Source organism: Xiphophorus maculatus, chromosome 4 (assembly GCF_002775205.1).
Source record: "Xiphophorus maculatus strain JP 163 A chromosome 4, X_maculatus-5.0-male, whole genome shotgun sequence".
NCBI lineage: Eukaryota > Metazoa > Chordata > Actinopteri > Cyprinodontiformes > Poeciliidae > Xiphophorus > Xiphophorus maculatus.
This window is the reverse complement of record NC_036446.1, coordinates 15522692-15540893: the sequence shown is the minus strand read 5'-3', so window position 1 is coordinate 15540893 and position 18202 is coordinate 15522692. Positions and strand designations below refer to the sequence as shown.

Below are 18202 nucleotides of genomic sequence, written 5' to 3'. Positions count from 1 at the left end.
AAACATAAATGGTTCTGGGAGGCAGTTTCAGTTTGTGTAGAAATTATTGTATCAGGAAAGAAACAATACAGAAGTAAAATATAGAAAATGTGAGATGTAGATGAGTGGGAGTTTTATTTGGGTCTATGGATGGGAACTAATACTTTATTGGACAATACACTCATATTACTTATGATACTTATGATAATAACAGAAATATAATTTTTGACTTTTGGCCAAATAGCTTAGTTTGATTTATCCAAAGGGAGAACCTTAATTTTTACTGTCATGTGCTTGAAAACTGCAACCAGGACTTGGCGTTCTTATTATTACATTATTACATTATTATTTGTCGTCTCAATATTCTTCCACTCGAGCTGTGGACCTCTCCACTGACCTCTGCCTGCTTCTGTCATGCTTGTGTTTATAAAATACTCAAATGCAGAGAGACACTTTGATAAAACAGGATGCTTTAATAAAATAATGAAAACTTACAGAAAATAACACTGGGAGATCAGGTCCAGGAAATGCATAGTGAACAGAACAACCCATAGATGAACAGTGAGAACCAGTGACTTCATACACTAAGGAGAATAACATAGAACCAGATGAAATAATCCGAGACAAAGAGGACCAGCTGGGGCAGAATGCATGCAGGTTAAACTGAGGGAGAGACTAATAAACACAAGAGAGTTAAACTCAAAGAAACTCCAAATCAAGGAGGGAAAGAATAAAAGTATTGTTATAAGAGAACAAAATCCAATGCACAAAGAACAGAATACATGGCTAGACTAAGAAAATACAAAAGAATGACCTAAGACAGCAACATCATTCTAGTGCCCACAAAGAAATTAACTGTAATATGGCAAAAACTTTATGAACGTAGCAATAAGGAAATTATCATCACCACATAAACACAAATGAAAACCAACACACCTGTCGATCACGAGAACTTCTTTCAGGTCATATCAGATTCTGTACTGTGTTCATGCAACGCTTTATCACTGCATTATGTGGCTTCCCTGTCAGATTTAATAACTAACATTCTAAATTAAAGTTTGTGGCCGTTATGTGACAAAGTTAAAGCTTTATGAATACTTTTGGAAGGCACTTGCTCTTCCACTAAAGACAGGAAAACAATCACACAGATCAAGCATCTGGGGTGCGTGGAACATTGACTTGTTTTGCATTTTCTAAAGTTAAATTTATACTTGCACTTTAATCACAGAAGCCCTTTTCAGCAGCTTAATTTCAAATTCTCCAAACAGTGTTCGCTCTGTCCTGTCGGACTTCCTGGTTTTTAACAACCACAGCTCACATTTATCAGGTTTCCAATGCATTCCTTGGTTTTTGCAGCATGTTTCACTTTATTTTCAGTGTATTTACAGATTTCAACAAACATGTTTTTCTGTTTTTTTTTTTTTTTTTTTGAAGAAGAAGTTTTACAAATGCAAGACTTTCAATTGGTTACGTGATATTTAATAACTGCACCCAGGCACAAATATGAAGTCCTATCACACAAGTTTTAAAACCAGAATAAAAAGCAGCAAAATAATAGTTATGCAACGTTCACTCATCACCCGTATCGTCACAGCATGCTTGGTAGTTTTATTCAGGACAGACAGTTTAATTATGTCTTGCATGGCGTCATGTGAACGCTGGTTTTCTGTTCAACTTACAATCTTCTCAATCTTTGTAAAATATTTATTTCACTTTTTTTTTTTTTTTTTAGAATTCATACTGGGAAACAAACATGGTAATTTTGGTGATGTACCTTCCCAGCTGGACCCGTCTCTCCAGCTCGCTCATCTCCACCTCCGCCTCCAGAGCGGTGGGGCCCTGGACGGGGTTCACTAGCATCAGCTGACCCGTCTGACGGTCTGAGCGCTGGACTGTGAAGTGGCGGCGTGCTTGCCGCCCCCCGAGTAAGGTGAAGCGAAGCGTGTCGCCCAATTGGCGCAGGGCTGAGACCCGGAACATGACGCGTGGGGCGGACAGGTTGGACACAACAGCGAGGTAATGGTAGGAAAAGGAGGTTGGGGTCTGAGAACAGGCTTTGTTGTCCAAAGGGCAGGGGTTACGTTCACAACGCCTGGAATAGAATAGAGGAAAATTTAAAGCTGTTAGTTTGTTTTCTGCTTCATCCTTTTATGTTAAATAGCGTATTTTCCTTTCATTGCTGTCAAAGTTACCTTAGAGAATTTGGAAACTTAACTCTCATCCATCCATCATTACATCACTTTAGACTGAACATGGTCTTCAGAGAAGAAATGCTTATGACAATAAAACGACTATGTGCACTGAATTTTATTTTCCTTATTTTGTGTTGAAATGAAATAGAAATAGACCAACTTTTACTTGATTTTGATTTTTAGAGACAGTATTAAAGGTTTTACTCACATGGGAGATGTTTTGACATATGTTGCATGAGGGATTTTGGGGCAGTCCACCCGAACACACTGGAAGCCACCGTATGTGTTAACACACATCTGGTCGTTTGTGCAGTTGTTCTGCCTGGTAGCGCACTCATCAATATCTGAGAAAGAAAAAGGACCAGGAGTTTCAATGATTAAACACTTTATTGCTGTTCAAACTGAGAAGAAAATATGCTAATAAAACTACATATATCTTTTTTAGTTTATGCACATAAAAATACATGTTCTTGACTCTCAGTTGTTTTCCTAATACACTATAGGTAGTCTTCATGTACTGGCACAGTTTAAAAACATTTCATTTTTTATAGCGTACTATTTTGCTTTTCTTTGTTTCCATTTACATCAAGGCTGCACCCACTTCTTTCATAATATTGTAACTTTTTTGTGGTTTTTGCCCCAGTTTGCTTGTTCTGTATCTTTAAAGCACATTTTTAGATGTTTCAACTTCATTTTCTATGACATGGGCGTAGTAAGCTGGTCTCCAAACTCCCTAAGTGTCTCTTCACCTTTACAGCTGCGTCCGTCACGAGTCACATTATACCCAGCAGGACAGGAGCAGCGATAGCCTCCAGGGGTGTTAACACACTTATGTAAACACAGTTTTCCTGCTGGTCCGTTATGGAAGAGCTCACATTCATCTATATCTGCAACGCACAATGAACACACATTAGACATCCCAAACAGGCATTTGTAGTTAGAGTTTGACTAACTATGGAGCATACCTGTGCAGCTGTAGCTGTCTCTACCAGAGATGGTGTATCCTGGCTCACAGGTGCAGTGGGTGGTCCCCTGCACTATAGTGCAGCGTGACGGACGAACGTACGCCCCGGCTGTGGCAGCTGGTAAGGTGGAAGCACCCAAAGTGGAGCCAGCCGAAGTATTTGTTGTGGTGATGAAGACTGAAGGAGACGAGGGATGAGGAGTGGCGGTCAGATGCAGAAAAGGCTTTCAGTTTGATGTAGTTTTCTTTAACGGTGCTCTGTGTCAACTCCATTTTTTTTAATCTGACACAATGGGACAGACAGCTCAGTCAGAGCTGCCAACAGCAAAGATTTTGATCAATAAGTGAAGTATTTTGATCAATTCCAGAACAATATTTTGATTTGTCATTTTTTCCTTTTATGCTCTGAAGTGTAGATGTTGCACATTTGAAGAGGAAGTGCTGGAGATGCCTCTGGTTGGCCCACCTTTTAGACGTGTGCAGAAAAATAGCATTTTTGGTTCAATGATCCAAGAGGTCTTTAAATATGAGAGAAGTAGTGTTTAATAAACATATTGTTGGAGATTTGTCACAAATAAAAGATGTCTTTGTTGGTTGTAAAACTGAAACTTTGAAGAAACTTGTGTCTTTTGGACAGATTCTGACATAGACAATTTAATTAGTCACATTTAAACTGCATTTACATGTGCTGTACATTCATTTATCACTCAAGAGCAAAATCTTAATGTTTTGCTACCTTACGATGAAGGAAAACTGGCAAACAAAAAGTGCCATTCCCACACATGCATAGCGTGGGCATGTTGTGCTTTAAACTCACATGTTGGCACAGGGCTTTGACAGGTCTCTCCAGCCCAGCCTTTGGCACAGACACAGGAAAACTGGTTCATCTCATCCACACACGTCCCACCGTTCAGGCAGGGAGACGATGCGCACTCATTGAAGTCTGAGGGAGGAAGACACAGACGAGGTTACGCACTGCTGGTACTTTTGAACGCTGCAGATCATGTGACGTGTGCAACTTGATAACCCTGATCCTCGAGCCACCAGGACATCACGACATATGGATGCGTGAGATAGAAATATGAGAAAATAATAAGGGAAAAGAAGGCTAATGTTTGGTGTTGCCAATTAGTAAGAAAATGCATGTTTGATCAAACAGCCTTTGAGCTGTTATCTCAAAGTCAGGAAGCAATCAGGCGGGACAAAGAGGCTGGAGTGGAATGTCCCATGTCAGACTTTCTCTGGGCAACAACCAACATATGGGAAAAAGAAATGTGATCACAGAGCGCATTCAAAATTCACCTTTATGTGGAAAACAGTAGCATTTCTGATGAAACGGTGTCAAAATGAAAAAAATATAGTGATGAGAGAGTAAAGGGATTGTTTGAGAGAAAAGAGGAAGAGAAGAAGGAAATGTAGGAAATGTCTCTGCACAGAGGGCACACAGCACAGGACTCGACGCAAACCTCGACATGTCGGCTGCTGGCCAGTCCAGGTGAGGCTTTCTTGACAAACTCTGCTTTCTGATCCCACAATTTCATACCCGGGGTCACACAGAAAGTGGACCTCATGGCCGACGCTGTGGGATTTGCCAAGTTTCCTCCCATTAATGGGTTCGTCGAGTTTTGGACAAGTACCTTGCAAAAATAGAGACATTAGCAAAAACATCAACATAAAATTAAAATACACTTTTGCTAAAATTAATCTATTTACATTTTAGCTTACTGTTTGTAGATTTTGCTGTCTGCTTCCCTGTACTGCTCTGAAGTAAATTTATTTTCTTCCTCAGGTTGCGGAGACTTTGCAAACAGGAGGCTTCATGGGCCGACAAAAGCTTCTGCACCTGCTTCAGCGTAACTTGGATTTCCTGCCTGTTTGGACAGTCCTGGCACAAAGCAGAACAGTAAGCAAAATTCAGAACGGCAATGTTACCAATTTTCAGTAATTTTTGCATCAGATTGCAATAGATCCTAAAACTTTAACTGGTTGCATGTTGTGGTCTAGACTCTTCAAAAGCTTATGCTACAAATGTTTAAAATTACAGAAAGTTCTTCTGAAGTGTTCTTCAAAGAAAATGTTGGTTTCCTTGATTTATTTATGCTCCATTGCAGCAGTTACTCCTGTTGAAGATAAATATTTAGCTACAGAGAAAGATCTTCTAAAGTGAGAGACCACAAGCCACTTCTGTCACTGACCGATGTGCCAGCGGATAACTTTTTCTAGATCTATTAAATAACAAATGTCATATATAAATCACCTTAAAACCATAAACATTTTATCTTCCAGATGCCAAAGAGCTTCAGTATATGGCCACAAACATAAGTGTAAAATGAAGATTTGTGCTATTTAGATGTCCATGTGTGGAGGAGATCATACAGTCCTTTGGAAAAACATTCATAGCCACTATTCTTTCACATTTTGTAAAATGACTGTTGCAAACCTCGATGCATTTCGCTATGGTTTGATGTAATAGTTCAACACAAAGTAGTACAAAAAGGCAAAGTGGACGGAAATGTGCCTTTCACCACAACAAGCTTTGGGAAATCAGCAAATTAGAAAATGGAGTTCAGAATTTTGTTGAATGAAACCAATTCTAGGTTTCCTTTGCAACTTTTTCCACAAGCAAACACTGGAAGAAGTTGCTCTGATCAGAAGAGACCAAAACCTTTTGGTCAACACACAAAGCACTAAACATAGTGGTTGTAGCATCATGCTGTGGGATTACTTTTTTTAGCTATAAGTGCTGGTGAGAAGATAAGAGGAACTAAATATAGGGTGATCCTGGAATAAAACTTATTTATTCTTACAATGACAGAGTTTATGTCAAAGCATAAAGATTTTATTTTGGGATAAAAAAAAATCCCCACAAGGACAGGCTGGGGAAGAAGGATTGGTGGTGTGAATACAAAGGCATGTCAGAATTTGAAAAGTATCTTCACTGTTGTGCACTACTTTTATGAACAAAATCCCAACAAAATGCTCCAAAGATTGTGGCTGTAATGGGACAAAGATGTGGTAAAATTCAAAGATATAAATACTTTCAAAAGTATATACAGTACTTCAAGAGTCGCCACTTGAAATACAAGCAGAAGTTTCCTCATTAGAAAGCTAATGTTTAGTCACAAACCCTCTGTGCGACATGTGTTTTGGTTTTAGATTGAATATTCTGTGTAAAAGTCATAAAATTACATACATATAAAACACTAGAAAAAATTCAGAGACCATTTAAAAGGATCAGTTTCTCTGATTTTACTCTTTATAGGTAAAGAGTAATTTAAGAGTAGTTTATGTTTGAGTAAAATGAACATTGTTCTTTTATTCTATGAACTACTGACAACATGTCTCTGAAATTAGAAGCAAAAATTTTGGATTTATTAGCAGAAAGTAATGAAAAACGATGCAGTTCTTTCAGACCTCAAATAATACAAAGAAAACAAGTTCATATTCATTTAGAAACAACAATACTAATGTTTTATCTCAGGAAGAGTTCAGAAATCAGTATTTGGTGGGGAAACCAGGAGGTTTTCAAAGTGGTTCAGTGCAGTGGGCTCTTCATTTTTTTCCAGAGATGCCTCTATGTTACTTTCACTGAAAAATAGATTGAAAACAAAACCAATTGGGTTCAGTTTGGACTATAGCTGCCTTCCCTGTGTTAAATCACTACATGTTAGTGGATGTAGAGGGAAAGGAGGGCTAGATTCTTGTTTTTAGGTTTCACGTTTCCCTTCATTACACTCATTCATTCATCTCCATCATTCCCTCACCTGCCCAGCAGCTCATGCATGTTTTTGCACAACCAATTAGTGTTTTCATCTGGGGGAGGTTATATAAGAAATGCAAATATTTGTTGGAAACACCTTTCTTTATTTAGGCTCAACGGGGGTTTGGAAAGACTTCAGTCATCTGGTGGCGATGGAGGCTGGAGTTCACAGCGTTGCTCTCAAAGGCCTCTTTCTGTTTGCGCTAGAAGGGATTTTACATGGCTTCACTAATTCACTAATGTGAATTCACTGATGTTTCCACAGTTGGCACGGAATTACGGTAAAAATCTAAACAAATCAAATCAAAATAAGCAACATATGGGTACATGTACTGCTTAAAGGACCCAAATGATCATACTCATGTTCTTACATTTATTTATAAACCTGCTCAGGTTGACCACATCTCAGGAGAACGCAAACAAATACTGCACACGAAGGTACAGTTATAGATGTAATGAAGTGAAGAGACTCATTCACAGACACACTGAGCTTCCTGGAAATGTTTTGCAGCCTTGCAGTGAAGCACAGCACAGATACGGTCGTGATTTCAGCCCTGGCGGAATGTGGCATGTTGTTCGAGAAGCTTGCGTGCAAAGCAGAGGGAAAAGAAGCTTTTCTCTCTTTAGTACAGTGAGGACTTTCATGATCATACTCATGAGTACCTCAGAGCATAAAGAAATTTGTGAGAAGTTAACCCTTAATAGCAAATATTATTATGAGAGCCTGAAACTATTTAAATTAAACTTCAAACTTCGACACATTCTGCACATTAGTTAGGAACTTCTTTTCTGTAGAGATTCTTACCTGTCCAAAAGCAGGATGGAGAGAGCACACACATACCAAAGCAATGAGATTCACAGCTGATGCAAACATGTTTCCAGTACGCAGTCCTTTGGTGTGTTGAAAACTATCAGCAGAGTGAACTTGAACTGAGCTTCCCTGAGAGGGAGCGGGAATGTCAGGTGAGGAAATAGTCCTGAGTGGAAAAGCTGCTGTAGCTAAATGGTGTGGAATGCTGGGTTTACTTTACAGCAACCAATCAGGGGAAAGAGTTTTGGAGGAAAAATGTGACCATGTTATTATCCCTTCACTTAATTTGGAGAGCACTTCCTCTCTATAGCAGCTAGAGAAGCTGTGCCCTCTGCAGGAGCATGTGCATACTGTACATGCATCCCCGCCCTTTGCAAGGATGCATGTACTTCATTTTATGAAGTTTTAAGGAAGATGATACTTTTACCTACATGAGGCTGTTGAAGGTTGTAGCAGATCCCAGCTGAAAGGAAAGGAGAAACAGTGGAAGAAAGTGAAAAATATACGACAAACATAAGAAAAAGGAAAGTAGCCTGAAGTAAATGGGTTTTTGAGATAATGATATATGTTATGACAGTAAGGTTCTAAATTAACAAACCAGTCAAATCCAGGCCCGGTTATACACAAATATGTAAGAGATAGAGATAAATCTTTATTGTCGTTGTCACAAGAACAACGAAATTTAAAAGGTGCCATCAGTCGGTGCATATGCTTAAAAACAAAAAATAACTGTCTCACAATTCACACACAAATGAAGCCAATAAAACCCAGTCATATTTAAGCTAAATTAAATAAAGTATTTTTCAAGCCTTGTGTAGCACAATGCAAATTCAGTTTATAATCGAGCTGGTAAACGTTATCTACTAAAGAACATTGCATTGAGTTGTTTTCTTTGCATCAATCCTTCCTCCTGAGAAAGATGTGGCAAGAAAGAATTGTTGTTTTTAGAAAATACTTATCCTGGTGGTCTGTATGTTTTAAAGCTAATGTCAAATATGAGGCAGTAAAAAGGAATGTGTTTGTGCATGCAGACATGAAATTAAATTGAGATGATAAAATGTCTTTGAGAATTTAAGTCCGTCAAATAAGTACAAAAACACATGAAGACAGAATCTCTGTACTCTTAGTAAAGTTTTGCCATCTGCATGAGTTTAATTTTGTACTGCTGTGATTTTAAATACCTGTTATGGGGTCAGCCATCAATAGCTCCTTTGGTTGCTGGATTGACTTGAGAAATCACCTCAGCAGGTGGGCTTTTCTGACTGGCCCCAGATGGGGATTTGAATCGACTGCTATAAGACAAGTCCTTGCTGAAACCAAACTTACACAGATAAAGGAGAACATGACAAAGATGGAAACCGGATCCTCAAAGCAAGCAGCCCACAAAGAGAGACATGAGCCTATGGTGCCACTCTGTAGCCGTCCTCAGACTGTGGATCAGAGCACAGCGCTTAGATCGCGATTAGATCAGAGCACAAAGCTTAGATCCTGATTTGTGTCTTTTACAATAGGAGATGTGGAAAAAAGGGCGTGTGGGGAGAACTTACCCCAATTCGACTTCATTTGATTTCATTTTCCGTTATCTCCTATAGATTATATGCTCTGATGCTGAAGCACTGAATCTAAAACCAATCTCTGTTACCTACACTTTCAAAATAAAAGTTCAGTTCCAGGGATTAGTGTTGCATGCAAACACCAGTCTATCAAAGTAGATCTAATCGCAATAATATACAAATCTCTTCAGCCTGATGACTTAGTAAAGTACACTATGACACTACAGTGGCGTACCTGCCAAGGAGGAAAATGTAAACTAACCACAACTTTGTGGTGCTTCCCAGTGCTACCAAGTTTTATAATTGTAATCAATCAGATCAAAAATTCTTTCCGATAACTTGCTCAAGCCTTCATTTTCCAAGATTTTAAGAAGCGTTTCACATGCACATTAAAGTCTGAGAAATATTTAGCTTGAGTCGTCAGAGTACATAAAAAAAAAGAATTGATGTTAAACATTTCTAATTTTCTGAAATTCTGCTTCAATAAATCCATATTTTTTCTAAATAAATTGAAACATGTACATTTAAATAGGAAATGTTAGGAAATGTATCATAAATCACACATTTTACTTGATTTTTACTACCTTACAACACACACTGTAAACATTTGATGAGTAACTCGACCTCAAGCCATTTAAATTTGTTAACCTAAGTTATTTAAGTTAATTAATTTAGAAATACAATTATTTTATATGTATTTTGTAATTTTGTTAAAAATCATTGTATGTGCTGCTTAAATTTAATTGCTATCATCTTTTTGGAGTTATAAAACGTAGATAAGATTATATTAAAGAAGGCTAGCATTACATTATTAGATTATTGATTTATTAGAGCACAAAATCCAATTTTTTTTCTGCATTTCATTTAACAAATCAGTCAGAATTGAAAATATGCTTCACTTCATCCAAACCTAAAATATGGATAAGAAACAAATACTCATATAAATCAATCAAGTCAGAGCAAAATATTATGTTTTCAAACACACTTAATTTATGGAGTTAAATAGCTTAAGTGTTTTATTAAAAAGTGTTTATTTATTCATTCTCTAAGATTTGTTGTTAGGTTTTACAAAGAAGCAACTTTTAAAAGGTTAGAAAATGTGACGTGAACAATTTTAGCAAATGAATGAAGACGCATTAAAACTCTGAAAAGCGTATTGCTCCAGCCTGTGTGAGGACATGTGATTGGCTGCAGATGAGGGGGAGGAGAGGAGCAGGGAGGCAGGATAACTGAGAGCCAAACAAGCGTTGCTGCTGCCAAGGATTTGGTGGGAGTTCATCATGGGCTCTGAAATAACTCCCAGAAGCTTGGATCTGCTTCTCAGTTTGTTTCCGCTGGCAGCATTGAGCTGGACCAGCCAAACTCTGGCGCAGACACCGGATGTGCGGATTTCTGACACCAATGGTATAAACACACTTTCAATGTGAGAGCAGTGACACTCCGACTCAGAGTGCAAAACTTTCTATGTGTATCTATGTGTGGGCATATAGGAAGTGGGTAACATTTTGCGTCCACAAGTTGGAATCAAGATTTTAAGCAGATTTAAAGATGTGGAAGTTGCAATAACATCTGATAGTGCTAAATGCTCTAAACTGAATCTAAAAAATGTCTCTACTTTACCACATCATTTTGAGTTGATAACTGTCGACTTTATGTTGAAACAGTTAAAATCAAGTGAACTTCATGCCTTACAAATAATGTTACTCTCCTCTATACAGATAAATGGAGATGCATGATTTGTTGAGTCTAAAAGAGTGAACTTTGAGAGACAGACTTGTCAAAAGCTATCCTCCAGCCATACACCTAGATGAGCCATTTGCATTTTGTTGCTACAGCAACAGCAGCAGAAATGTAAACAATAGTAAATAAGAATTTGTTTTTATCTTTCAGGACTTGGGGTGAAGGAGATCTCTCAGATTGTTGCCCAGCACAATAAGCTGAGGAGCCGGGTCACGCCCGCTGCGGCTAACATGCAAAAGATGGTTAGTAGCACCTAATGTCAGTCTTCTTGAGTGGCATGCTAGCTGTCAGATTTAACATTATTCTTTTGTTAAAAATATTTATTTTGTAAAATTTCCATAATTTTCCATGACAATCTTCATATAATTTCTTGTGATTTTTGACAATATTTTGTTTATGGTCAACCGGATAATTTGAGCAACCCGTTTATCTTTGAAGTGTTATTATTGATTACTGTTGTAGGAGAATGTCCTGGTTAAATGTCACTTACTTTTTGAAAATAAATAAATTAATACTGCTCTAACTACATTAATCAGGTAAGGATCTGTTCTGTTCATTAAAGTAGCATCTTGTATTTTCAACCGAATCATAAGAATGAAAACCAAATTTCTATTTCATTCTCCTTGTTAATTATTGAGCCACAATCTTCTCCAAAACTATGGGGAAAAAAATTATAATAATCTGTTTGACCAGAAAGTACATGCCAGATCAGCTGCTGCATATTTAAAGACAGGCAAAACTTGAAATGTTGTGCTGGAGCTTTTCTAACATCCTGAAGCCCCAAGCTGTGCTGCAGAATTAAGATTTTGTTCTATTTGAACACTGGATTAACATTCACTATCCAAAAACAGTCCAAAACAAAACTGTTTTTTTTTTCTCTCCAACATAATAATAGTGCTAGTTCTAACAACCCTTGTTCATCAAATCATGTTCTCTTCACTGGTTGTTCAAAATTTATTGAGTGAAGCGTTTTGATCCTGCAGCCACCACAAGGGGGTGCTGCAGCTCCAGCTCCTGGGCACATGTAACGCTCCCCCAGTGCTTGCGGCCCCTTTTCTTACGAGCAGAGTAACACGGTAATGATGATGAGGGTGCTGTCAGCTGTGCTGATGAAACAGATGTCAGAATAGAAAACACTGCCGCTGATGTGTGTGGGCAGATCCGAGCGGCCTGCTATCCCCAGAATGAGACCGGCAGTGTTGCAACTATCTTCATAAAGATAAATTTTCACATTTTAGCTTCACTCCACTGACTGCGTCAGTGTTGTTTCACTGGAGATCATTCCTTCTGAGAGAAATGTGTTGATAGTCTCAGGAATGTGAAACAGTGCTGTTAGTGCCACATTTGCTCAGCCGCGCTGCAGGCTGATTGATAACGTCGACAGTTTGAATGAAGCCAAAATCAATTAGCTGTGCAAAGACTTTTGTAAGGGTAATTCTACAAAATTACACCAATGAATCTTTCTTCTGCCTCCGTTTGAAACATTTAGGTTAAAAAAGAAATTTGGGAATAAGTTTAGGTTGTTTTCGAATAATGAGACTCACTTTCATTATTCTAATGTTCAGCATGTTTTATATTAGCTGAAATTTGTATGCCCTGAAGTGCTAATCTACACTATTGTCCTATGTGTATGATTATTAGCAGCTGATAATGATGGATTTTGAAGCTGATAAGAGACTTAATACCTCCTGGGCCTAATATAAGATTTGTGCGAGGGCGTACTGTCACTTCATCGTTGATTACATTCTTAGAGCCACCCATACAGAGAGAGCCTCTTTCTTCGACTGCTCTCCAGTCTCAGAGAACGGTTCTCGACTGATAAGGCTGTAATGAGGAAGAGAGGATGTGGATAATCAGCCTACATTTTCAGCTCTGGTATTACAGGTAATTTCCCCGTAAAAACCCTCGCAGGAAGCTTTGCTGAGCTGAAGAGGCAAATTAAAGAGCTTTACTGATAAACGTTAAAAGGTTCAGGGCTTTGGCTGTGTTTGTGAAAATCTGAAAACGATTTCGCCTCTTGCATATACGAATGAACCAGAAGGCATTGTGTGGAGATTATAATGGAGTGATTATTATACAAGCTTTAAGGCCCCCCCCCCCCCCCCCCTGAATGAGATAAAACACTAACACTTGAAGAATAACTGAATTTCCCCTCTTTTTTTCATCATTATGCCTTCTCTCCAGGTTTTTCAAGCCAGATGTATTAGGAGGTTATATCAACACCTGTAGAGAAAGAAATTAAAGTTAAGCCTTTATGATTTCCTTAAAGCCTTTGACCTCTGTTTGTATTTTTTTTATTATCACACTTATCTTACCATTTCTGAAAGCCCTGCCTTTATTTTGACAGTGTGAGCTTCAAATACTTAGCAAGGTCACAGATTACCTCTAAAAGATTTAAAATATTCCTTGTTTGTTAAGGAAGCCAAACCTCCCTTGAATCTCTGAATGTCTGGTTATATTTCTCCAGATTTTTTGCAGGAGTATCAAAATGTTTCTTTGGACTTTCTTTGTTTATGTGCAATGTTTTCTTTTCCTATTGAAAGAAAGATCTACTCTGATGTAAGGGCACTGGGTGGGGACCCGGAAATTCAACCACACACAAGAGTTGCAAAGGAAAAAGGTTTAATTAAATTTTCAGCTATTGGTGCGGCTCAGGATGTGGTCATCCAACACAGCACTGAGAAGAGAGGAGAGAAGGCTGGTGATGCACTGATAGGGGAGGGGTAACTTTGAAATGTTCGGCTTAACTGACCTGTAGTGCAATGGACGGGTGGAGCAGAGAATCCAGGAAGAGACTAAGACGGTTATCCAGGCAGAGGTCATACACAGGAGATCGGAGGGAGCAAACTTAGCTTGAGGGGCAGGCAATAGTCGATGGTCGTAGGGCGAAGCTTGGGTCAGGGTCCAGAAATCCAGAACAGTAGATATCCGAGGAGGGCTTGGCAGGAGGGGTCAATCCGTGGGCAGAAAAGGGTCGAAGAAACGCTGAAGGCTTACAAGGAAACGCTGGATCACTACTGGCTCGTGGCTGTCGATAATCTGGCAGGGAGGCAGAGGCTGAGAGGAGTTTAAGTAGGGCAGGGACCAGGTGGAACAGGCAAGCAATCAGCAGGCGCGGCAGGTGAACTGAATGAGTGTTAACGCACAGCATGGACAGGACAGAACATGGATCATGACAGTACCCCCTCCTCAAGGTCCGGCTCCAGAAGGACCACCAGGCTGGTCAGGATTGGACCGATGAAAGTCCCTGATCAAGCTCTTGTCCAAAACATGGCGGGCCGGCACCCAGGAGCGCTCCTCCGGCCCGTAGCCCTCCCAGTCCACCAGGTAATGTACGGACCGACCCCAACGTCTGGACCGAAGGAGACGGCGCACAGTGAAAGCGGGGCCACCATCAACGAACCGGGCGGGAGGAGGGGGCCTGGAGGAGGGCACCAACTGTGAAGTGAAAACAGGTTTGACACGGGACACATGAAAGGTAGGACAAACCCTGAGAGTCCTGGGAAGGCGAAGCCGAACAGCCACAGGGTTTACCACTTTGGAGATTGGGAAGGGTCCTATGAAACGAGGAGCCAGTTTGCGGTTTTCAACCCGCAAGGGCAGGTCCTTGGTGGATAGCCAAACTTCTTGTCCCTCGAGGTAGGCGGGTGCTGGGACCCTGCGACGATTGGCAAACCTGGAACATAAAGTAGAGGTCTGCAGAAGGGCCCTACGGGCCTGACGCCATACCCGTTGGCACTGCAACGCAGAGGCATGCGCAGAAGGAACCCTAATGGGCCGTTCTTGAAGGGACAACACAGGCGGCTGGTAACCGTAGACAATGTAAAATGGAGACAGACCTGTAGAATTGGATGGAAGAGAGTTGAGTGCGTACTCCACCCACGGTAGGTTTTGTGACCAAGAGGAGGGATCCCGTTCACAAAGCATACGAAGCCTGATCTCCACTTCCTGGTTGATCCTCTCCGTTTGGCCGTCCGTTTGAGGGTGGAATCCCGATGAGAGACTCACTGAGATACCCAGAAGACCACAGAATTCCTTCCAGAACCTAGAGACAAACTGGGGTCCCCTGTCAGAAACAATGTCGGTCGGCAGGCCATGCAGGCGGAACACCTCCCGAGCCAGAATTCCTCCCAGCTCCTTGGATGATGGCAGTTTGCGAAGTGGTATCAGGTGGGACATTTTAGAAAATCGATCTACGACAGTGAGAAGGACAGAATGGTTATTGGATGAGGGCAATCCGGTCACAAAATCCATGGATATGTGGGACCATGGGCGGTGTGGAACAGGGAGGGGTCGTAGAAGTCCAGAGGGTGGCCGACGGGAGGGCTTAGCCTGACAACACACTCTGCAAGCCTTGATGTACTCAGTAACATCTCGAAGCATGGTTCCCCACCAGAAACAACCTCTGATCACTGATAGGGTCTTAGTGACTCCCGGATGACAGAAAAGTTTAGACTCATGGCAAAATGACAGTACCTCAGGAACCAGATGCTCAGGGACAAACAGTCGATCTTTAGGACAGTTCTCAGGGATGGGGCTTTGTTGATGGGCTCTTCTTATTCGCTGCTCCAGGTCTAGCTTGAAAACTGCTAGCCGCACAGATGTGGGGAGCACATAATCCTCCTGCGTAGCCCCTTGCCCCTCCTTCATAGTCTCATGCAGCCTGGAGAGTGCATCAGGCTTAGCGTTCTTACTCCCAGGTCTGTAAGACAGAGAAAAATTAAAACGACTGAAGTACAAGGCCCACCTGGCTTGCCTGGGGTTGAGTCTCCTAGCTGACTTGAGGTACTGCAGATTCTTATGATCAGTCCAAACCACGAAGGGTTCCTTAGCTCCCTCAAGCCAGTGCCTCCACTCCTCAAGTGCCAACTTGACTGCCAGCAATTCACGGTCACCAACAGCATAGTTGGTCTCAGAAGAAGACAGTTTTCTGGAAAAGAAGGCACATGGGTGAGTCTTGCCATCAGTGCACCTTTGACTGAGTACGGCTCCCACCCCTGAGTCAGACGCATCCACTTCAACAATGAATTGGCGAGAAGGGTCTGGAGAACGGAGGACAGGAGCAGAGGTGAAAGCCTTCCTAAGGAGATCGAAGGACAGAGCAGCAGTCCTACCCCAAACAAACTTGGTCTTGGACGAGGTAAGAGCGTGAAGTGGAGAGGCCACAGAACTGAAATTACGGATGAACCGACGATAAAAGTTAGCAAACCCCAGAAATCTTTGGAGTTGTTTACGGTTCTGTGGGTGGGGCCAATTCTTGATGGTGTCCGTCTTACTGGGATCCATGGAGATCCTGTTAGGGGAAATGATGAAGCCCAGGAATGACGTGGATGATCTGTGAAACTCACACTTTTCTGCCTTGATAAACAGGTTATTCTGCAGCAAGCGGAGAATGACAGACCGGACATGAGCTTGGTGGGCCGTGAGATCCTTGGAAAAAATCAAAATGTCATCCAGATAAACATAAACAAAATGACCGACCATGTCCCTGAGGACATCATTGACAAGAGCCTGGAACACTGCAGGAGCATTGGACAGGCCAAAGGGCATGACTAGGTATTCATAGTGACCTGTTGGGGTGTTAAAGGCCGTCTTCCACTCATCCCCCTCCTTGATACGGACTAGGTGGTAGGCATTTCTAAGGTCAAGCTTGGTAAAAACTGTGGCACCCTGTATAAGGTCGAAGGCAGTATTCATTAGGGGTAATGGGTAACGATTCTTGACAGTGATGTCATTCAATCCTCTGTAGTCGATACAGGGTCTTAAGGTGCCATCTTTCTTGCCCACAAAGAAGAAGCCTGCACCAGCTGGGGAGGAAGAAGGGCGGATAATGCCTGCCTTGAGTGCGTCACCGATATAATCCCTCATGGCTTTATCCTCAGGGCCAGAGAGAGGGTATAGACGGCCTCTGGGGGGGAAGGTGTCAGGAAGCAAATCGATAGCACAATCATAGGGCCGATGGGGTGGAAGGGAAGTGGCTCGATGCTTGTTAAAAGCCTCCCTTAGGTCATGGTAAACAGCAGGTACTTTGGCTAAGCTGGGGAAGGACTCCTGTCCACTGATAGGGACAGAGCAGGGGGCAGAAGCAGCTAAGAGACAGGTGGAATGGCAAGATGGTGACCAGCCCAACACCTCGCCCTTAATCCAGTCAATGTGAGGGTTGTGTTTTCTCAACCAAGTGGCTCCCAAAATGACAGGGAGGTCAGGGGAATCAATTATCAGGAAGGAAATGAGTTCATGGTGATTACCAGAAATACTGAACTTAATGGGACCCGTTTCATGGGAGACCTGATGAAGTATGTGGCCGTCAATAGCCAAAACTTCCAGACATTTAGAGGTAGGAAGGAGATTGATGCTAAGAGATTCAGCAAGACCACGGTCCATGAACTCAGTGTCCGCTCCAGAATCCAAAAAGACAGAAAGACTCTTGGAACTGCCACCAGCCTGGAGCGTGGCCAAAACAGAGAAAGAAGAGGATTTCAATCGCTTCTGGCTCAGCAGAAACCTCTTACCTCCTACTGAGCCTGGTCTTTTGCTGGACACAGACGAAGTAGGTGACCCTCTCCCCCACAATAGAAACAAAGGCCTCTCTTAAGTCTCCGCTCCCTTTCTTGTGGGGACAAGCGCGATCGGCCAATCTGCATCGGCTCCTCTGCCAGAGGGGTAGGTGATGAACTCAAAGGCGGGGCCGTGACAGATGGCTGTGGCCTGGGAACATGTTCAACCTGGTAAGAACGGCTGGAAGTACTCCTCTCCAACCTTCTCTCATGGAGCCTCATGTCAATCCTTGCGGCAAGAGTCTCCAGTTCTTGTAGATCCCTGGGGGCATCTCGAGTAGACAGTTCATCCTTTACCTCCTCACCGAGCCCCTGGTAGAACGCATCGCACAGTGCCTCATCGTTCCAGACACTTCCTGAAGACAGAGCATGAAAGTCAATTATGTACTCGGTGACTCGCCTCCTGCCTTGTTTGAGTTTGAACAAACCACGTGCAGCCTCCCTCTCCGGCAGAACTGGATCGAAGACCCTGATTAGTTCCCTGGAAAAGTCCTTGAAACCAAAACACATGGGAGAGTTCTTTTGCCACTCAGCAGTACCCCATAACTTGGCCTTCCCCGAGAGAAGGGACATAGCATAGGCCACCTTAGCACGTTCAGAGGGGAAAGATGATGGTTGAAGTTCAAAGACAATTTCACATTGAGTA

At 41.6% G+C, this 18202-nt stretch overlaps 1 protein-coding gene across 2 annotated transcripts; it reads right to left on the bottom strand.

Annotated features, from left to right (window-relative positions):
* Positions 1-1390: 1390 nt before the first annotated feature.
* On the bottom strand, positions 1391-7854 carry LOC102224841 (fibulin-7-like). Of its 2 annotated transcripts, none has more exons than XM_023332036.1 (8): positions 7701-7854; positions 4849-5020; positions 4602-4772; positions 3953-4078; positions 3137-3313; positions 2921-3058; positions 2380-2515; positions 1391-2071 (listed from the first exon to the last, which is right to left on the bottom strand). In XM_023332036.1, the coding sequence occupies exons 1-8, from the start codon at positions 7767-7769 to the stop codon at positions 1708-1710; spliced, it is 1353 nt and encodes a 450-aa protein (XP_023187804.1). In that variant the 5' UTR covers positions 7770-7854; the 3' UTR covers positions 1391-1707. The 2 variants fall into 2 exon arrangements, with proteins under 2 accessions (XP_023187804.1, XP_005805026.2); XM_005804969.3 differs by having other exon boundaries at positions 4861-5020.
* Positions 7855-18202: the final 10348 nt, after the last annotated feature.

What these genes read in the sequence shown, in the direction of transcription:
- LOC102224841 (XM_023332036.1), bottom strand. Translation starts at nt 7,769, where the DNA reads ATGTTTGCATCAGCTGTGAATCTCATTGCTTTGGTATGTGTGTGCTCT. An exon ending in TCCATCCTGCTTTTGGACAG is followed by an intron (nt 5,021 to 7,700) that starts GTAAGAATCTCT and finishes GCTTTGTGCCAG; the next exon opens with GACTGTCCAAACAGGCAGGA. An exon ending in TGACGGACGCAGCTGTAAAG is followed by an intron (nt 2,516 to 2,920) that starts GTGAAGAGACAC and finishes TTTCTTTCTCAG; the next exon opens with ATATTGATGAGTGCGCTACC.